Source organism: Nipponia nippon, unplaced genomic scaffold (genome assembly GCF_047370975.1).
Source record: "Nipponia nippon isolate SJK-2023a ecotype South Korea unplaced genomic scaffold, ASM4737097v1 scaffold_1, whole genome shotgun sequence".
NCBI classification, from domain to species: Eukaryota; Metazoa; Chordata; class Aves; order Pelecaniformes; family Threskiornithidae; genus Nipponia; species Nipponia nippon.
In genome coordinates, this window is record NW_028262290.1 from 10,083,869 (window position 1) to 10,105,923 (window position 22,055).

General features: G+C 38.0%; 1 protein-coding gene across 2 annotated transcripts in view; it reads left to right on the plus strand.

Moving 5' to 3' along the window:
- ADCY8 (adenylate cyclase 8) overlaps nt 1-22,055 on the plus strand; it is a 133,573-nt gene that overhangs the window by 36,219 nt on the left and 75,299 nt on the right. For both annotated transcript variants that reach the window (XM_009469807.2, XM_087745934.1), the window contains exons 3-4: nt 14,308-14,438; nt 16,593-16,704. In XM_009469807.2, the coding sequence (XP_009468082.2) occupies nt 14,308-14,438; nt 16,593-16,704 (243 nt within the window). The remainder of the gene's footprint in view (nt 1-14,307; nt 14,439-16,592; nt 16,705-22,055) is intronic.

A 22,055-nucleotide genomic window follows, 5' to 3' on the forward strand; every position in this document is an offset into this window, starting at 1 on the left:
GTAGTATTTTTTACATCCCTCTCCAAGACGGTCTTTAGCAAGCAGACTCCTTTCTCTGCAAGCATCATCTCAAATTCCACCAAGAGAAGGTCCTCTTATATGGAAATAAAACTCCTTCTCAATGTCTTCCCTAAGCCTTATGAATATTTTCTTCGGTGTCTAGCACAGTGGCAGAGGAGATGGAGGTGAAAGTTAGAAGAAGGAACAATTAAGACAGAGTTGGTGGGGAACAACTGCTGTCTGCCTCTTGTCTTGCAAGGAGTACTCAGGCAGAAGGTCCAGGCTGGCATCATCCCCGGCTTCTGGGGATGTTTCCCATAAAGGTGGGGTAAAGACAGACATCTGCAGGCATAATTATGGGTTTGGTCAGATTAGTGGGGAACAAGAAGAAAAACCTTTTCTTCATTAAATGGTCTAATAAGAGTCCTCTATGAGAACACCCTAGCAGACATTTCCTCCCTGCAAGTTCTGCCAGTGGCTTACTGGACACCAACTTTCCAGCAAATATCTTTCTCATAGGGGATTTCACAAATTCAATTAAAGCTCATTTTGAAAATTAAAAGAGTTTGGATATTATTTTATTTGATTCCACAAAAGATTTGAGCTCAACCACCCTAAAGAACCATTTGTCCAGGTGAGAAAAGGGTTGTTTCGTTTTCTGGGTATGAACCCACATTCTATTTTTCCAGTGTGGGTATGAGGGCTGTAGAAGGACAAGACACCCCTTAGTCTTCAGAACAGTCTGCTGTTGGCATATTTAGTCTCTCCTGCTTGTTATCTGTGGAAAAACTGTAATCCTGTCTTAATCTCTTTTTCCATTAGAAAACTGTTCTGTTTCACCATTTGTTTCCCTTTTACCTCTACTTCCAGAGGATTTTTTTCACACTTCAGTCTGCAACAATCTCTATTTCCTACAGCCTTAAGAAGCTCTCTGCAGCTTGATGAACTCTGTGGTTTTGTTTTGTTTTAAAAAGCAGCTTATATGTTGTGTAGGTTTTATCAAGCTCTTACAGATCTAGATTTTAATCAACCATCAGTACTTTGCAACCTCTAAAATAATAGCAGATTGGACGGGGATTGGAAAGGACACTTTAAGAGGGTTAAACACTATAAAGTCATCTTTTTTGATATTGGTGCTAAGAATATGAAAATCCCTCTAAAGTGGCATGAGGATAAAGTTCAGATTTGGTTTAAAAAAAGAATAATCTGAATTTTAGAGATCACATGACCTTCCTTTTTCATTGTAGAAATAGTTTGAAACACTTCATAAATAAAAACTGTGATCACAATAATTTTATTTTTAAAGGGCAAACCATAATCTCCCAATTTAAAATTCTGTGTAAACCTCTGGTTAGATATTGCATTTTAGCCAGCTTTCTTCTTTATAGGAAATGGTCTGTTGAACGTAAGGTGCTCAGAAAGGTTTCACAGTTATGCAGACTTTCTTTTATCTTGGTGCCTTTCTAAGGCCCAAAGAACCGTGATCCCAATAGAAATTTGTTCTCAGAATTACTCCTTTGGTACTTAGAGGACCATACTCAAAGTATAAGCAAAGGAATATGCAAACTTTGTATTGTTCTTTACAATCCATATCCATATTGTGATTCAGAAGATGATCTGTTTCCTAAGTCCATTGACAAATTTTTCCTACTTATTGGGGTGGGGAGAAGCAATATTTACATGCACTTATGCTTTTGTAGGTACTAGTCAACACATCACAGGACCAGCATGCACATTTTCTACATCTTCTTGTCTCAAAACACCCCATCCGCTCAACCTACTTGCAATAGAAAACACAATATTTTACATGTCAGATTTTAGATGCTGTTCCCTCACATTTGCTGCTGATGTTTATGTCTTATCATCAGAGCATAACCCCCACATTTTGCTTTCAAGTAGAAATCTAGGATAAAATCAAGATAAAAAATCATCCTCTGCCTTCTCTCCCATTCCTTGCAAATCTGGAGGAGTCACATGGACTCAAACAGAATAATGATATTTACAGCCAATGCTGGAAAAACAGACCCTGACCTGCAATTTATATAAGGGAAAAACAATCCCAAAGAGTGTCAGGACTTCAGGCATGGGAGCTTTCCCTAGAAGAAATTGGCGAGAAGGAAACCTCTGTTTCCCCTCCCAAGTAGATGGCTTTTGGATTCACTAGTGATAAAACTACTTTGTGAAAATCTATGTGTTCTTTTTCATCTCTAAACCAGGCTGTTTAAATTCTGTGCTGGTCGATAGTGAATGGGACTGATAGCTCGTTGATCAGGTTTTGGTGGCCTGTGCCTCGTAGGTTCTCACCTCCTTGCTAAAGAGAGAGGTCTCTAATAAAAAAAAAAAAAAAATTATCACAGCTGCCACTGACTAGCGACCCTCTCTGATTGTCTGAGGGAAGCAGACAAAGGTGAAATGAGTACAGGGAATGAAATGGTTTCAGCCCCCTACAGTGATGAGACACTTCTGCCAGCTAGACTACAGTACAGTCATCTCTGCTTAAATAAAGAACTCCAGACTCCAACTTCATCAGGCTAGTACCTCTTCTGAGCTCTGAATGTAATTACTCATTTTAAGGTCATTTTTCTTTCTTGTTTAGGATCAGAATTTTTAGGATACTAAGGAAAGTTTATACTGGCTTTCCTTAGTAACCTGAAATGACTCTAGGAGGACTCTAGAAATGTCTTTACAAGCTTCACAATTAATAGAGAGACTCTGTGGTCCAGATAATGGTTTTAAATTATCTGACCATAAACAGTACCAATTCTAAGCTAGCCAGAGTCAAGTCACTGATGCCATTGCTGACATAATTTAAGGTAAAATAAAATTTTTGGATTAACATTTATGAAAAGGCTGAAGGTCTTTCACACTATCAGTATTTAAGTACCCACCTACAAGCCTATTAAAAGGGATTTGATTTTCAGGTGACCCTTACTCCCACCTATACTCCCACCTTCCCAGGGGAAGTTTTATCCAGCTTGTGCTGTTTAGTATTGGAGTCTTGTAAGTCTCTGGCAAGATGTATTCCTTGTTTTGACCAGAATAGATGACCTCCTAGCTCTTTTCCATCTTGTTCTGCAGTGATTTAGTCATATAAAGCTGAAAAATAAATGGCATGTGAGCTTGCTTTCTGCAATTTTCCATGTCATTAGCTGCAATAACTACTACTGTTGATAAATGCATATTTTGCTGAAGTAAAGTAACGAAATGGAAAAAGAAACATTTAAATGAACAGAAAGTAGAAACAGTGCAGAACAATTACATGAAGATTCAACAGCAGATGAGTCAAAGCAGTCCTAGAGAAGTGAAAGTGTACCGGGGCATAGCACTACAGGCATTAAAGTCAAATGCGGCCATTCTGATATTTTAGAACAAAATTGAATTGTAGGAGCTGTTTTGATCTCATCTTCTATTCCTGTAAAGTAAGGAATGGCTTAAGGTTATGCCATTATGGAATCAGTCTCCAGTAGATATGTCTATCTTTATCCTGTTCTTAAGGTATGGCTCCGACTTTCCTGTCCAAACTAACTGGAATTTATGGAAGCCAATATGCTAGAAGACAGTACAATGCTTTTTGTTCAGATATGTGTCTTATTTCCATGTAAATGTTTTTCTTCTGGATATTTTTCTTCTCTACAATCGTTTAATACAGAATAAATTAAAAAAAAAAAGATCATAATGAGGTTTGGAAGAAACAAAATTACAAAACTATAAAATGTGCCTTTCCATGTATTAGATATGTCTAATAGATTACTGTGGGGCTGGACAATATCACTTGTAAGCATAAATCTTAATGTCAACAAGGCAGGGTGGTAATACAAATTGTTTTGTTACTCCTGCTTCTCACCACATGTCTTTGTTACATGGTTGGGTTTCACAATGGAATGTAAGTCTAACATGCTCTTCATTCAGGAGGTAAAAAATCGTGTGTTAGGATCCAGAGGATCTAGGATTATTAACCATTGCTCGTACTCAATATAAACACTGGCACTGAATTTGAGACCTGTAATTCCTATTGCCTAGGCTAAAAGACAGCTCAAATGACAAAGCAGTGTCACGAGATTGTTTCATGATGTAGCCTAGCAGATCTAACAACTGGCCGCTGCTGTCAAGGAACACAGACTTGCTCCCTGCAGCTCGTATCCCCAGACATGTGGTCCCACCCACTCCCATGCAAGTTAGTGGTGCTCGTGTGGCCTTACAGTGAGCTGATTCATTGCTCATGTGCCATACAGTGTAAGCATTGGCTGCACTTAGTTTCATGATTAATTGTGTTACTTTTAAAAATAATTTTATAAATATTTTTGTAAGTATTTTATGGAGGAATATGATTTTTCACTTAAAAGATACACACAGCAACAGTAACAGGTACCATGCCAAAAAAATTGAGAGGGTTGTTCCACCACTTCCCAGCATGCTACAGGATGACCTAAGTGTTTATGAAGCCAAAACGATACTGGGAAGGCATGAAAATACAAACTGGCAGCCCTAGAATCATCCTTCTACTGCTCAGGGAGCACAGGGCAAGCAGGCATTAAGACTGCAATATTCTTACATAGCCAACTGTCTCATGAGAAAGGCACCTCATTTGACACCTGGCAATAGACTAGTAATCATCAAGCCCTGCCAAGATTTTGTTATGTGGCTTCAGGTACTTGAATCTTCAAACCATTCATTACCCAAACAAAGCAAAGGGCCAGCAGTATCTTGCAGTCCTTCCCTTCAGCATGTGCTACATATATTGTCTCATACTGCTCTGGACAATAGTATTGAGGAAACAACTGGTTAAAATGTCCTTCCTACAAAAAGTGTGTGGAAGAAGCTTTTTTCTCTTCACATTACCACAAACTCTATAATTCTTCTCAGTCAAAAACTAATTGGGCACTATTATAAAAAGTCATGACTCTCATAAACACTGGGTTATCAGTTTGGATGAGACCCTAGTTATGTTTCATAGCCAACAGCTAAACAAAAGGAGACTCCAAAACCTCCTGTGTGATCTGGCCTTGTTTCTCTTTGAGAACAGCAGATGCCTAAACAGAACATGCAGCCAAGGATGGGATAAGTGGGAATGGTAACTGCCTGAATTAAAATAAAAGAAGGTTGATATAGTGCATATCGCATATTGCAGCAGTAAGTAGTAAAAGCTAACAGGCAACCTCTTAAACTCACAAGTCTGAACATGTTAGATATTGCAGTTCCTTCCATATTTTTTAATTACTTGGCATTGTCTAGATAGCGCACAGGAAAGAACAGCTGCAAATAGAATGTCCATTGTGCACTAGGTAAGAACAAAGGAATTTCTCTTCAGAGCTGTTCATCATAATGAGTGGTGCTAATTCCCATTTTCTAGAGTGGCATCTACAACAATTATATCTATTTTGAACATTGTCAGTTTTTCAGTAGAAAACAATACCATTTTTGTCTACTTCCCTTAAATGTAACAAAAGCTCATGTGCTCCAGAAAGGCTAAAACCACTGCTCTGAACAGCCCTTTTCTCATCCTATTGAGTTCAGTGCTTAAGACAATAAAGCCTCTATGATATTAATTATACATGTTGTTAAAGTCAAGCTTCACAGGATGGTTCTGGCAAAATGATTCTTAAAAATCAAGATGGGATGGGAAGTGTGGAGCAGTTTCTCTAGAGTCTCTGCCACGTTACAAATTTCTGGGGTATGTCTGGTCCAGTGTTACAGAGCTGTCTTGGGAATAACCACAAGCAACTTGTTACACGATCCACAGATTTCCTCCCACAAGGTATATGTAGGTTCACCCATCTGAAAGTATGCATAGAGGAGAAAGAATAAAACCTGAATTCAAGAGGGGCTTATCATCCCTCGGCAAACCCAACCCTGATAAAGATGTTGAGAAACAAAGGAAAATCCCAGGGCAGTACAGGCAGCATTTTGTCATTTGCTGTGTACCATCTAAGGGGAGCTGGTGCAGGGAGCTTATGCAGGCAGCAGACCTTGCAGGAGTGATGCCCTCACATGATCTGCAGGGGAAACCTTGGGAAGTTTGACCTTCCTCTTGGCAACCTCCTGCAGGCCCCAAATTGCTTGTTGATGTTTTGTGCTTGTTGCTATTTTGCTTTCTTTGATCAGCACCAGTAGCAAGGTCTCCAGTTCAGTTTTTATTCACAAGACTGAGACTTTGTGCACTGGTTAATTGACTCTTCTCATATAAATTGTTTCAAAGGTTGTTATTTACTCATCAGGGACATGTCCCACTTTTCAATGAATGTGCCTAGCTACATTTGTGCAATTGTAAGCACTGTTGATACCCCCTGATTTCAGTACGTGGCACACAAGGGATCAGTGCACACAGACCACAGAGAAGTTGTTCAACAAAGTATGACTATTGCAGATGCATAAAAGAAGTGGGCATTAAAGAAAGTATCAATGTTACAGTCTTGGGACTTTAAACAGACATATGTGACTCATGAAGTTAATTTGATTTATCATTGCAGGATTTATTTCACTGTTCCTAAATTTTCCTGAAGGAGTAAATTGGGTAGGAGTCAGCTCCATATTTTAGACACCTCCTAAACTAGGTGACTACATGCTCTTTAAACCTCTGAGCTCCCACCACAGTCAGCTGAGATCTAGTCAATACAGACAATGAAGCCCAGAGACACCTGTAGTGACACCAAAGTAGTCATTTACATCTGATCTGCTGAGCATCTCTCCAGATTCACTGGATAAGAAGGAAGCTTAGGCATACCTACATTGTAGTCACCAAAATTCAGGTGTCTGAATCAAGATCTGAATTCTACCATCAGTTTGTTACATTTAGTGATTTCTACTGGTCTTTTTTCTTTTACTTGGTTATTCTTTGGGTCAAAGGTTCTTTTTTCATTTATTTACTCTAAACTCTGACTGCTCCATCTTAAAGACTAGGGCTGATTCATTTCATGAATGGTTAATAGGAGAATAGATCACCAGCTCTTTTATAACATCCTTTTGTTGCTATCTTCTTTCTTCTATGTCTTTTCTCTTGAGCAAATATATCTCTGTTCCTTTTCAAACCACTTATCACTACTGCTGCTCACCTTTGAATTGTCTCCACTTAGCCAATTGCTCAACTAGCAAGCTTTCAACAAAGCTGGATAATGTAGTTTCCTTCACCCTAGAGCTCATGACACTTCTTTATTAGGCCTTTCTCTGAAAAAGAGAAAATACTTTTTTCTCACGTCTTTCCCTCCCTCTCTGAAAATGCCTTACAGGAGAGACTGACTAGAAATGTGAGGACTCTAATCATGCAAATAGTAAGGTACAGAAGACTATAAAAAGACTTGCAATTTTCTTCTCTATGATTTGCTACTGCTCTTTTGCACAAGACCTCCACAAATTTGCGCTGTTCTTCTGTGCCACAGTATCTAAATCTGTGAAAGAGGAATAATAATATTTAACTAGTTTAAAGGGGAGTTATGTGGCAAGGATCTTTATACGAAGGGGACAGTGACCTGACACTCATTCCTGGATAGCTGAAAACCTTTTTTAACTTCTGGATTGAAGCAAAGTGATGTGAAAGACCTGTCAAGAGGGACACATCCTGGTCCATAGAACATTATCATTAGCTGTAGGAAAAGAAAGCATGGACATGATCTATACTAGAGTCCGTCTCTCAGTGATCAATTTCTGGAAGGGGCCTGGTTCAGCATCCCCATCACTCTGTCAGTCTGGCGTGGTGTAAGAACAGCTTGGAACAGCAAAGGACAGTTGGCGCCTGTAGAGGGAAGAATTTTCTGTCCTTCGATTGTTTCAGCACCAGAGAATTGACTGGTGGCTGGAGTGCCTCGTAAAAATATATATAGACACACACACACTCACACACATACACACTTACATGATTTTTCTTGTAGTGTTCCTCCATAGCATGACATACATAATACAGAATAGTGACATGAGCTGCATATGCACTTTCAGTTGTGATCCTGACAAGAGCTCTTCACATGCTACAGTATTAATAGAGGAGGACTGCAGCAGAGGCATCCTAATTAACCTCTGTTTTTATGGATCATTGCCAGATCTTATGTGGAGCCACAAATGTTTAACTTACCTTAATGAATAGCATGAAGGTTAAGATATCAAATGTGCTGGCCACATTTTTCTTGGCTTAGTGAACATGTGCCCAGTGAACTATGTTTTATTTTAAATTAATGTTCTAAAGCCATTGCTCGATACCTTCTTAAGTGAATGCAAACAAGGAATGTAAGCTTTTCCTGTTGTGAAAGAACTACATTCTCCATTTTAGCCATATGTCTATGAAGAAATGGTCTTTTTTATGTTCTCTTATCATAGATTTCAAAAGCAGTTCAATAATAAACAGAATTTCTGTTTGCTTTCTTTCTTTTATCTTCTTTTCTTTTTGCATTTGTATTCCTGTTTGTCTTTCTACAAGGATAAGGTAGGAAATAACATACTTCTTTTTACAGTGAAAAGATTTTGTGCTGTTGTGAAAGTATCTTCATAGGAACTCATCGAACACTTTAATCATACAGCTCCCTGAAAGACTGATCTGATTTATTCAAAGAGTGGATTTATTATATGGTCATATTAAGCAATGTATGTTAATAGTGAAGGAATAAGAGAATATATAACCTAAGTGCCTTCTGTTATAGGAAGCTGAAGGAAACAAAATATCAAAAATATTTCTGGTTCCTGGAATATCAATCAGCAGCTGTTCCCAAACATGCCATCTTAAGATGCCATGGGACATTTGCTTGAGAGTGGAGCTACCTTAGGGCTAGCCATTCCTGTGAAAACCTGGGTTTCCAGGAGTGTAGAGGACCTCCTGAGGGACTGGTTTTCTTCTTGCTATCACAAACACTACATCCAGTGTTTACACATCAGAAGAGTTGAGGATAGCAGAATTCCCAGGTGGGAAAGGTAGAAAAAAGTCAAGACAATGCAGATGTTCTAAAATTAGTACAACCTGTATGGGGAAACAGAAGGTCTGAGCCGGGCTCTTTACCAGAATAAAGGATGAGCTCACTGCATGATAGCTCACTGCCTGCTCTGTATCAGCTATCACTGCCTTGCATCTTTTTTTTTTTTCTCTCCCTGCTGAAGGCAGCCCTTCATTTAGTAAAGGTTTGTAGAACAGGTGGATTAAAGATTAGTAGAGTCTCCGTTCTCTCATCTTCCGTGTTAGCATGTTATGCAGGCAGGAGCCCAGGAGAAAGCTGCCATCTCCGAGTGGAGCGTTACACACCTCCACTCCAGCAGAAGCTATAAACAACATATGTTTTGCCTTTGTAAGTAAATGTACAGTTCACCTCAGCTGGGGCTGCTGCCTAGACAAATGAAGGTGTTTATCCACAATGGGTTTTCATCATAGCTGAGGATTGTTTATTAACTACAGACTAAGACTGCTCAGAGTGGGAATTCTTCATGATCTTCACTGTAAAAGTTGTAAGTTAGAAACAATATTGCGTCCTACGAATGCTGGGGAGGGATTCCTTCATTTTTTCAGATGTTTCATCTATGGCTACATTTCATCCATCGCATCTAATCCTGCTGGCATGAAAAACAGCATTTTCATGATTGTTTTGCCTTTCTCTCTCATTCCACCTATCATCTGTCTTGCTCTCTCTGAACAACTTTTTTCCTTCAAGAAGGGACATACCCCACAGCCTGGATAATATTGGTTTATGTTATATTCTCCTAATATAAAGTTGCCCCGCAATGACCTCAACATCAGTTTCTCTGGCAGAAAACAGAAAGTGTATATAACATATTTAATCTTCCACAAGCAAACTGATAGTACAGGGAGGAACTGAAGCCAGGACTCCTGGGTGCTACGTACTTTGGTACTTGTGAAGAGTGGCCCAGTCTTCATCCTTAAATATGTTCTCACTGGAGCGTGCTAAAACAACCATGGGGATAGGCAACTGCAGCCAGAAAGAAAGCTAAGCAGTGCTGAGCTAAATGACAGGATACCATTATGATGATAGGAGAACCTGAAACCTCAGAATCAAAAGACTTCCCTTTTGTAAGACTTAGGATTTCAATGTCAGGAAGCATTGTATTGCCCGTGGAGTGTATTTTCACTTGTATTTACTCTATGGTACTCAGTAAGGATGGTGCTCTCCTTATAGCTGGTACAAGAATTAACCACATTCTTCTAAACCAACCTAAAATTGCCTTTTATCCTCATATTTCTCCTGTGTAACCGAAATAGACCTTTAGGAGACCAAAGCTCTTCTGAGGTCTGAGAGGTGAGGTACAAACAGAAGAAAAGACTGCTCCTAATCTAAGGATTTCTAATTAAGAAATATGCATAGAAAATGCAAATGGTGTATAAGTTAGGGTCTTCAGCCCAAGTTACGGCAGTAGGAATCAAAGAAAATGGCCATTGCCAAGAAGTGATGGCAAGAATGAATTTTTCACCTGGCTAGAGCAGGACACAAAGCAAGACCAGGCTGGCTTAGCTGACCAAAAAAAATCAGAAATTAGTGTTAAGATTTGGATCAAGCCTGCCTAGAAATGGTCATAAACAAAGCACACCTATTTACCGTGTTTGTGATAACTTAGCTTCATACTAGTAATTACATTTTATAAGATGGGCTCTGTCCTGAACGAGGGCTTCTCTGGAATTAAGCTTATATCCTACTTTGCAGCTCCTTCTCTGTTAAGAATTTCTTGATGCTAGTGGTAATGAAGAGTTTGTTTCCTTACAGTTTAAAAGCTTGAGTAAGACTTAGCCCTAAAGAGCTACAATCTATTAGAATTTCTGAACATCTTAAAACTTATAAAGCTATTTCCAGGACTCATGCTTTTTCTCATCAAATATTCATATGACATTATTTTGAATTACTTATTTTATTACATATTCATATTTTCAGTAAAGAGATTTTGAAACCTTTGGACATTTTCTTTTCTGAAACTGATTTCTTGATATTTTTTTGCTCCCACTTCATATCTGGGTTCAACACTGATGTCAATTCCCAAACTTCCAATGGGCCTTTCTTAAAGTGTGATGGGTGGGGTGGGGTGGAGTGGGATGGATAAAGGGTTTATGGAAATAGCTGCCTTTCCTAAGTATAAAAGGGAAGAGTTGGTCTGGAAACCACCTCCACCCCCCATATGGCTTGGTGCTATATAAGTGCTTTCTCCACAGTAGTATCACTAAATTGCTTTGAAAATACAGGAGGACATTCACACTGCACTGTATTTCTTCCGTGGGCATTGCTTGGGAGGACTTTCTTCATAGGTGTCTTCCATCTCTTTACAGCCTCCATATGTGCCTGATTTGGAAGTTCATATCTGGCCTTCCCTAGACCTATCCTATTTCCCAAAATGGCATCTGAAATTTGGTGATAAGTAGCTTACAGAACCGACATTCTTTTCTTCAGTTCAATAAGATATCACTCTTTGCAATCCTGTAAAGTAAAAGATGGTTAATAATTCGAAGTCAGTTCAGTGAAAAACTGCTAGCTTTGCCTCACAGTGATTTGGAGCAATATATTCCAGCACCAGAAAAATCTGGTTAATCTAGAAAAGAAAGACTGAGGGCAAGAGGACACAATAACAGTATTTCAGTACAGAAAGATTGTTACAGAGAAGAACGCAATCAATGATTACCTATACCCACTTTGAAAGGATAAAAAGAAAGCTTAATTTGCAGAGAAACAGATTTGGGTGGGATACTTGCAAAATCTGCCAAAGCTGTCAAACTGATGAGCCACTGAAACAGAGACATTGCAAAATCTCTCAAGAGATAACCTAGGGCTTTCATGAAAGAATTCAATAATCTTTCAAGGGCTTTCCTGGCCCTACTTAAATGTGGTTAGTCGTTATATTAGGACAGGGGCTGAAAAACAGCACTTTTGTGTATATGTATACATATACACTAATACTATATGTATATGTACACTAATACGCACTGATGTACTGTATAATACTAATACTAATAATAAACTAATATACACTGATACTCTACTAATATACATTAATAATATACATTATTAATAAACATGTGCATCTATATAATTATATATCACTTCAACTTGTCTCAAAAGTTTACTCTTCCTGAGTGTTCCTAAGATACAGACAAAGTTCATTAGAAATGCTGAATATGTTCTCCAGTCTTCTTAGTAGAGAGGAACAGTTTGAATGGCTTTATTTAAATTCATATGCATTCGTCCCTACCTAAATCAGTCAGTCAAGAGACACACTAGCCCTGAGTCCTGGATGCGCAACCTGCAAATGCCAGCTCAGGGTGCTCATGCACCTAGCAGCAGAGCATATGACTGGACCTATTGCACTTGAGCAGAAGAGTCAGCCTTTCTCAGAACTATATAACACATCTATGTGTATGGAAAGAGCTAAGGGACTCGAATTACAAGTATAACTAAAGAACTGATTTTCATAATTGTGGTCTAGCACCAGAGACATGTGTGTGCTCACACAGTAGACTTAACATCACCAGTTCTCTCGGTGATCCAGCAGCTTCTTGGCTAGTCATCTGTATAGATGGTGTAACAGACTGGTTGGACACAATGGACTAACTTGAAACCACCCCAAAAGCAGGGGATTGACTGAACCTTCACAATTAAATATTGATGGACTCTTACAGGAGATGGGAATTTTGGGCAGTTCTAGAAATTCCCAGATGCAATGCCTGCTTTGTCTTGTCCCATTTATATGTTTAAAAGTGTGTTAATTAATATTCTGGGTGGAGAGTCTGATCCAGGACCCTTTCTAGGTGATTCCTGCTGCTGAAGTGATTAAATTGTGCATAGATAAGACATTTGTAAATACCCAACAGAAACTGTCCTTGCAGAAATGGTCTATGGAACTAGTCTTTTGTAGGTAGCTTAGATATTTAATAAATGTTTAGTATGTGGTTAAATATACCAATAGTGATGAATTATGTAGGACTGGGGCTGTCACATGGGATAATGGGCTAGACAGGTTATAATAACTGAGCAGAACAGTCATGTGAGAAGTCTCTGCTGACCTAGCTGAAGACACTACCATGAGGACCCTTGCAATGGAGACTCCCGCTGCCACCAGCAACCAATTGTCTGTTTTGGGAGATTTCAGACTATGTGAGCATCACTATGCAAACATCACAATAAATTAGTTTCTTCTTGACAGGCACTCTGCCATGAATGTCTGTACAATGAATGAGTGAAAGCCTATCTGCTCCCTTAGGGCCTAAAAGATGGCCAGGAGCAGGGTGTCATATGCAGAACAACCCATTATCCCAGCTCCCACATGCCTTTGGGTGAGGGAGAAGGCTATATATTCCATGAACTGTTTCGGTGGCTGCTGTTGTACAGCCCTTACTGTATGATGTGAACAGATGTGAAACCATTATGGCACAGGAAGGTCGTACAAGGCCTTTGGGAAAACAGAACAGTCAACTCTGGGTCAGCAGAACAGCTTAGCCCACAATCTGTCCTGGGGGGGTCTTCAAAAAAGAGGTGAAGTGGGCCACAAGCCAAATGAGTTATCCCGGAAACCTGTTTCACTGACACATATAAATGCTTATTTCTGAGATTACATATAGAGTTTTCAAGGAACTTTGAAACCTAGTCCCATTTGTCAAAATGATGTAAGCACTTCAATGCCACAGACTGTTGAGAAGACTAAGATTCCCAAGTCACTTTAAAACTTAGTTCCTGTTAACTGTTGTAACCCTATTAACATACAAACTAGTCTATGGCTAAATCTTTCCCATAAAACATTTCTTAGGTGTGCATTAGTTTATATTATCCCTGTCTTTAACTTCTGACAATACAACTAAGCTTTGTCTAAATGCTGTCCTTTTCACTAAGTGGAGTCAGGTTCCTCTGCATATTTTTTCCTTTATTTATTCTCCAGTTTTATTATTAATTATACAGTTTATGAATGCTAAATACACAGTCTGTAGTTCTGATAAATAAGCAACAATTAAAATCTGATCCTACTTGCTGCTGAGGACTTTCAAATTCCTCTGGCCTATATCTGTTAATCAAGCTACCACTGCCTGAAATGCAGTGCTTGATATGTTTGTAAGTGATGTTTAGTGAGAAGCTTGTAATGGAGGTAATAAGTAGGATGGATCTTTAAATAATCAACGAATAAGCTTATAACATTAGAGGGAAGAACATCTAGGAAGGGAAGGAGAGAGAAGGGTCCATATTCTGGACTCAGGTTGGTAATGTGAATTATCACAAATGGTCTGAACTAGAATTTTTAGAGTGGAGGGTCATATTTTAAATTGCCAGTTATACAGCTCTTTAAATAGGGCAGAGTTCAATCAGTTTCCTGTGAAGTATTAATTCAGACTGATACTGACACTTTGGTTCCATTTAGGAACGGCTGGTGCTCTCTGTCTTACCACGGTTTGTAGTCCTGGAAATGATAAATGATATGACCAACGTAGAAGATGAACATTTGCAACACCAGTTTCACAAGATCTACATTCATCGTTATGAGAATGTGAGGTGGGTGGAGGAGTCTCTCTTTAACGGTTAAGGTCGCAGATGTTGCTAAGGGTCTCTTGTTTGAGAGTTGCCCTTCTGTTATTTTATTAATTCACAAATTAGAAAATTAGTGTACCCTTGTTTAATCCCTGAGCAGATAGGCACTTTGGTGCCTTCTTTTACTCATCTGGATGGCTGGATGCCTTTGCCATGGCAAGACCCATTTGAACTTAACCAGTTGTGTATTTTTTCACTTTAGTTAAGTGGTCAGGGTTGCACAGAAAGTGGGGCCCTGCCTGCACGTGGACACATATTCTGCCACAACCTTCTGGTTGACCCCACACGCTGAGAAATGAGATGGAGACTTGTATGGTGCTCTCAAAGATGTAGACATGTCATGTGGCTCCTCTGTTTAGTAGCCATTTTCATCCAATCATTCTTATTATCATTTTCCTAATTCCATTTCTCTATTTTATTCCCCTCTCTAAATCTTGTCTCTCCTAAACTAGTTAGTGGGAAGGTGATAGTTATCCTATGAGCTGACATTCAAGGTAATAAGTCCTAATTGTAATTTACACCAGAATGATCAGCTTCCACTTCATGATGTTACAGAATCTCTGATTTTATTGTGGTTCCTGACCACCAGAATATTTAGCTAAGCCAATAACATTTTCCATAAGTTTACCCCAAACCACATGGGCAAATGGTTGAGTGGCCAACACTGAACGAAGTGAAAAATAAGCGTCCTTGGATATGAAGGAAGATGGTTTGCTAGGAAAGCATGCACATTGCCTTTTGATGAAACCGAAGTATAACTTTGTCTGGACAAGTTCAATAACCATAATTTCAACTTCTGCAAAAGAGTAAATTGATTATCTGCTTCTTCTGTGGCCTTGCAGTAGCTCAGACATATTATTTTATTAAATCTGGTGGAAAGTATCAAGGACCCTTAAAAAGGTTTGAATTGCACTAAATTAAAATGTCTTCCATTACCCTTTTTCATTCTCAGAGTAAGTGTTGCTGTATTTGAATCAAAATAGGGAGAAGATGGCTCTTCTGTTTGAATGGGAAAGAGTTGTAGTCAGGGGTGAAAAGTCAAAACAAAATTTATGCTTGAAAAAGATTTAAAATGAAGACTCTGCATGCTTTAGAGTACAGATACTGGTTGGTTCTTATACAAGCTGCCAGGGACTAGATCTTTTCAAAACTGGGTTTCACCTTATTTTTTCCTAAATGTTGAGGACTGAACACTACCTAAGCCAATGCTATATGAATCCCTAAAATTAGTATCTAGTTAGTTTTATCTTGTTTTGATAATGAAAACTGTAGAAATTAGTTGTTTGAAAATCTTATTTTTATCAATTTAGGCTATTTTTAATATTCATTCCTCTTTGGGTAGTTTGGTACTTTACTTTTTAATTTTGTTTTTTGTCACTGGTAAAAATCCTTCAGGCACCCAATTTAATGCACCTAAAGTCAAAGTATTATCACACTGGGCTCCCTGTGAAGTCAATGGAAAGATCAAGGAATCATTCAAATAAAGATTCATGCCTTAAATAGAGGGTACTATACTTCTAACTCAGGTATTACTGTCAAGTCTCTAAAATTAGATGCAATAAAGCTGGCCTGAGCCTGGTATATATCAAGACTGTCATGAATTTGTCTGTTGTCTCAGGATTTGAGTCTTGTATGGCACATAGATAAGTAAAGCCTGAAAATCACACTAAAAATTGAAATCACTGAAGTCAAACCCACTGTAAAAACCAGCTATATATAAACATACCCTCAAAGAACACTGTCAGATACTAACAGACAGCTGGGTGCCAAGTCTATCTGTTTATACAGCCTTCTATATTATGGGTGCACTATACCTCAGTCTTCTCACTGATAAATGGGAATAACTGTTCTTATTAAGGCTTAGCTATATCTTCCTGAATGATTTGAGAATCCAAAACTGCATAACACACATTTTTGGCAAAACCCTTTCTCATACTTGGTAGTATTTCTTTAGTCCCTTCAATATTTATATTCAGGACTGCAGAATCTCCAAAAGCGTAGAGCAAAGGTAGCATGACTTTAAAATGATCGTTCACTAATAAATTACTAGAAGGTAACTTAGGACATTCAGTTATCAAAGGAAATAGATTGCAATATTAATCTCTGTTCTTTTTTTAGCATTCTTTTTGCAGATGTTAAAGGATTCACCAACCTCTCCACAACTCTGTCAGCCCAGGAGTTGGTCCGAATGCTGAATGAACTCTTTGCCAGATTTGATCGACTAGCACATGTGAGTTAAACACAGTTTATTTGCAAAAGGATAGGAAGTCAACTCTGTATTTGGGAGCTTTGGGAAATATCCTCTGATCACTTTGAACGGTATTCATCCAGATGTTCCCCATTGGGGTTTTATACAGCCATTGAGGTTGGAAGACACTGACAAGTTTTATCAGAAGTGATGAGTTTGATAGCAAGTGAAAGCTCAGATAGTCATCAGAACTTTGTGCTTCTGTAGTGCTAGACCAAGACTGGTATAAAAACAGATTGCTTACTACAATTTCTAAGGAAGTTTTATAGTTCTGGTCCTTGCTGGAAAATGATTTTTTTTTTAAGACCATAGCTTTATTTTGACTTTTCTTCTAAGAACTGAGGAAGGTTAAAAGACCTATTCATTAAAAGGTCATATAATCAGCCACCACAGTCATTGCAATGGTTAGTTACTAGCAGGTTTTACAATATTTAGGTTGCATTCAGGTTTTACAATATTTAGGTTGCATTCTATCTAACTCAACAATGAAATTAATTAAACACAGTAATTTATTACATTAGGCAAATTAGTTGCTACTTAATTAGTACTGATTAGAAAAAAAGGAAAGCATAAAAATACATGCTCAGTTTTGCTAGGCTTGCATTTTCTTTTTTATGGTTCTTTGGTCAAAGTTTCATTTCATGTGACTATCTTTAGGTGACAACATCTGAGCTGGCTAATAAGGCTGCTAGTGTAGGCAACGAAGTACGTTTAATAGAGTTTAGCTTATAATTTATCCAACCAAATGTAGGCACCCACTATGGGAAAACAGGAGTTACATTCTGAATATCATTGACCATGCTCTCTATTTACTATAAAGGGAGCCTGGAGTGACTTGCTCTGATGTACGTATCTACATCCCTCACTGATTTTTATACATTTCTGGTTCAGGTGTATGGGATATTTGTGCATGTGTTGCACAGACATCAGTAAGACCCTTGGTGTCATCTCTTAGCTTGCAAATTAAAGTCAAGAAAGGCAAAACTTCTGTAATTATTCAAAGCTCTTTGGAGTCAGCTATTTTTATCTCAAATAGCAATGTGTTTTCTCATGTACAGAGTGATGCCATAACCCATTGCCTGGACACTGGCAAATTGGTAAATGCAATTTACAATATTTGTTTTGCAAACAATAAAACCTCCTCAACTCTGATCTACATTAGAAACCAAGCAGGGTGAAAGAAGTTACCTCAGTCCTGTCTTTTAGAAAGCTTATAGGAGTAATGTCTGCCTCTGTATGGCTTGACAAAAATAGCTACTCGAACTGAAGAAACATATTTTAAACCAAATTAAATGTATGTATGTCACAGAAGTATTTTAGGAAGAATACGTACACGATATGATTTATTGCCTTGCTTTACATTTCAATTTTGCGTAGCATTCTTGGTAGAACAGATTCTTCTTTCACGATCATAAACCACATTTTCTAATCGTTCCATAAACTATTTTTAACCAATAGAGATTTTGTATAGAAGGACTAGATCCAATAAAGTAGTTAAGAACAAGGAAGGCATTTACATCTAGAAGTGTAATCCAGAGAATCCTCCCTCGCTTGCCACTTAACCCTGAGGGCATTTCCCTGCTTGTTTTAATATTGATTGTGTTCCTTGTTTGTGACTTCCGAGACCTGGATGTCATGATACCCGCCTGATGGCCTGACAATAGAAATGCCCAAGAGCCCTAGAGAGGAACAGAAACTCTACATGGCTTTTGGTGTTTCTGTCCAACCCAAGGAGATGAACTCTCCCTTTGCACTTTATAGTAAACCAAGACTCCTCACTCAGGGTTCTGGACTCTTATGGAGGGGCCAGCTGCCTAAAATATAAGGGCTTAAATCTTGTGTTGAACTTAAACTTTGCCTTTGGAAAATTTTGGAAGCGGATCCAGACTGGTCCATGACCCAAATTTTAAGGACTTGTGATTTAAATAAACCTACCAACCTACCCAACAGATATTGTACAAAGCTTCACACCTAGTAAAGGTGTTTCTTTTGGAAAAATGCCCAGTCTTCATCTGAAGGTCCCAGGAGATGGAGAAGTACTTGTGTATCTTGGGAGTCTATTCCAGTACCTTAATACTCTCACTGTTAATTCAGTATGGCTTGTTTCTCATTTGATTTTTTCCAACTTTGAATTACATCCATTGATTCTTGTTATGACCTATTTTTCCTAGACAAAAGAATCATCTTGTAGCCACTGATGTGTTCTCTGGGAACACATTTGTGTGCTTTGATCAAGCCACTTCTCAGGTTTCCTTTTGATAAAGGAAACAGACCAAGCTAATTACAAAGCTTTTTCCCTGTAAGATTTATTCCTTCAACTAATTTTTGGGACTAGTTTTCTGCACTGCCTCCAATTTTTCAGACTCTCTTTTAAGGAATAGGTACTAGCACTGAAAGCAGTGTTCCTGGACTAACCTCCACTAGTGTGGTGGAGGCAGATCATCACCTTTCCTCCTATTCTCTCTTTCCTTGATGGTTGTCCAAAGATCACATTTCTGAACATACAGTGATGACACTATTGTATTGAAACATATTATTTTGGGTTTTTATGGTCTTGCTGTCTTGTTATGACCACCATGTCTGCATGGTAATTGATCATTCTACCAGTCTAATTCCTTCTGCAAATGTTATTAGCAGTGTTTTCATACTTGCCTGTAAATCCTTGACAGGCCTTTTGTAAAGTGGTCCTTTCAAGACCTCCCTGGAAGGATCTTGCACTAATGAGGATTACACATTCACATCTAGATTTCAGATCGATCACTTAACTGGTTCTTAATCAGCTTAGCTAGAGTTATCATAACTCTTTAAAACAGACACTGTTACTCAAATTCTTGGGTTTTGCTAAGAATTATCATCAAAGCAAAGGGGTCAATTGCAGAAAGCTTGAGGCAGTTTCTTTAGATTTTAAGGAAAATCCTTATAAATCCTTATTTACTTCTAAATAAAAGTAGTATTTTATAATCCTATATAAAGGATTGTTTGATCTGCTCTATCGTCTTATATAAATCATGTAATATTGAAGAAGACACTATTTCACAGCTTACTGAAGAATGTAATTTAGCTTAGTTTCTTGCTTCTCTTATTCAACCTTCCTTTTTCTTGTGCAATGCAGAAACAATGAGAGCTCTGAGATTTTTTTTAATCTTCAGTCAGTCACATCAAGTATTATGGCATATGTTGATGCATATAATTAATAACAACAAATTCAATAATATCTGTATCATTGCCACAGAATATTTTAAATAAAAATTAGAACTCAGTTCAATATTTCTTATAAGAAAGAAATGTAATGTTATGTACAGCTACTTCCCCTTTCTAATCACTCTATGATATTTATAAAAGATTTATAGTTATTAAAAAGAAAAGTGACAGTTAGAAAAGAAGAAAAATAAGTTGGCATAAAACAGAACTGAAGAATAGATTTCTCTATATATCCATCTTCTGGAAGGCCTGAACAGAAACTTAATTAATATTAATATTTTCCTTCAGCAGAAATTTTGAGGAGAGAAGGGAAATAAGATGACATTTGGTAAGATACTTAAGCCTTAAAAAGGTCTTGCTTTGATGAAATAATAATTATTTTGAACGTTTGTTTTTCCTCTGCCTTTTCTGCAGTGCTAGATGTCAGCTGATACTATGATTTAAACTGTTTGTCATATTTCTAAATGTATCTACACTGTGTGTAGACTTAGTTTCAGATATGACAAAGAGGAAAGAGTAAAACCTTAGAGAAGCAGACATCTGTAAGCTTTGTCACAACAGCAGCTGAGATGCAGCCCAACATCACTGAGACCTAAAGATAAAATCAAGCCACAGCATTTTAGCTTAGACAAATACACAAAAACGAACAAACAGATAGTCTTAGATCTGAGTTTGGACCCATCCTTAATATGAAGCATTGATGCTGAAACAGAAATCTTCCCCTGAAAGATTAAAATCCATGGGTTTCATATAACAATAAAATGACTGGCCTGTAAGACACTTCATCTCCTTACAGTCTCGTCGCCGCTCATACGATAAACCAGAATAACACTATTTCTTACTCAGAGGAACAGTAGAAGCTGAATGGAAATTTCACAGTTTAATATGAGCCTTTTTTCTCTTTTACATCACTAGCCTAGTGTTAGCGGGAGAGTTATTTATGTAATATGAACCACAGGTTGCTTTTGCTTATTAAAGATTTTTCTTTTTTCTAAGAGAGGTGGTCTTTTTCTGTAACCTTGGTCAAATTCTCCCTTGTGAGATTGCAGACAACCTGACAAAAATTCCTCCAAAAGTGTATTACTCGTCTTACTTGTGACTAGCATTTCCAGGGGTGAAAACCAGGATAACTAGCAGGCTCCATAAGGATGCATCATCTATGACTCCAGTACAATACCTGCACCTGCTGGTATCAAAGAGGGAAGAGTGGAGGGTGTTAAAGGCTCTTTTGTCTCCCAGTGAAGACACTCCTGTTGCAGTGGTTTACTCTTCCCAGCCACATTCAACCTCTGAGCTGGCAGTGCTTTGTTCTTTTGTGAAATGATCTTCAAGCACATAACCCGCAGGACTCTAGAGACTCCCTAAAAAAACCCTGTCTGTTTAAACATATATGCCAGTAAATAAAGGTGTGAATTTCTTCAAGCATATATGTTTGGGGTGCTATATTAAGAAGCAGAGTTAACTGGATTATGAGTGCACATACATGATATTTAGTTAATTATAAGAACATTGTATGAATTTATAGTAATGGGAGAGAGTGAATGTTCTTTTTGCAGTGCTTATTTCTAGGGTGTTTTCCCTCCTCACCAGTGTCAACAATTAATTGTCTAATGCTAGTGAATAAACAACACTATTAAACAACGTTCTTACTAAAGTTATAGTATTTCAGATGCTAAAGAGCTCAGTAAAACATCAAAAGACCTGAACAGTCAAATAAAACCCCAGTCCACAAAACACTTTTAGAAGTGATAGTCTACAGGCATCTTATGAAAAAAGTCGGATGAAAATGACAGATTAAATAAAATTTCAGTTTCAGAATTTCTTGGTGATTTAGGAACTAAGAGTTATGTAAATCCAAACCAAAAAAAAAAACCCAAAAGAACAAAACCAAAAACCACTTTGTTGACTAAATTGGAATTTGAATGAAAATTAGGCTTCACAAGTACATTCTTGAGAAATGTCCACCTCACCCTTTATGTGTCTGCAGGCCTAGAAATTCCAAAGGGGTAGAATTTCCATGCAGAATTGCTCCTGTCTTAGCAGGGAAGAAACACACCTTGAATCTTTCCAACAGGGATTTCTGTGCCTAAAAACACATTATAACAATTATAGCATAATCTGCTAATTAACAC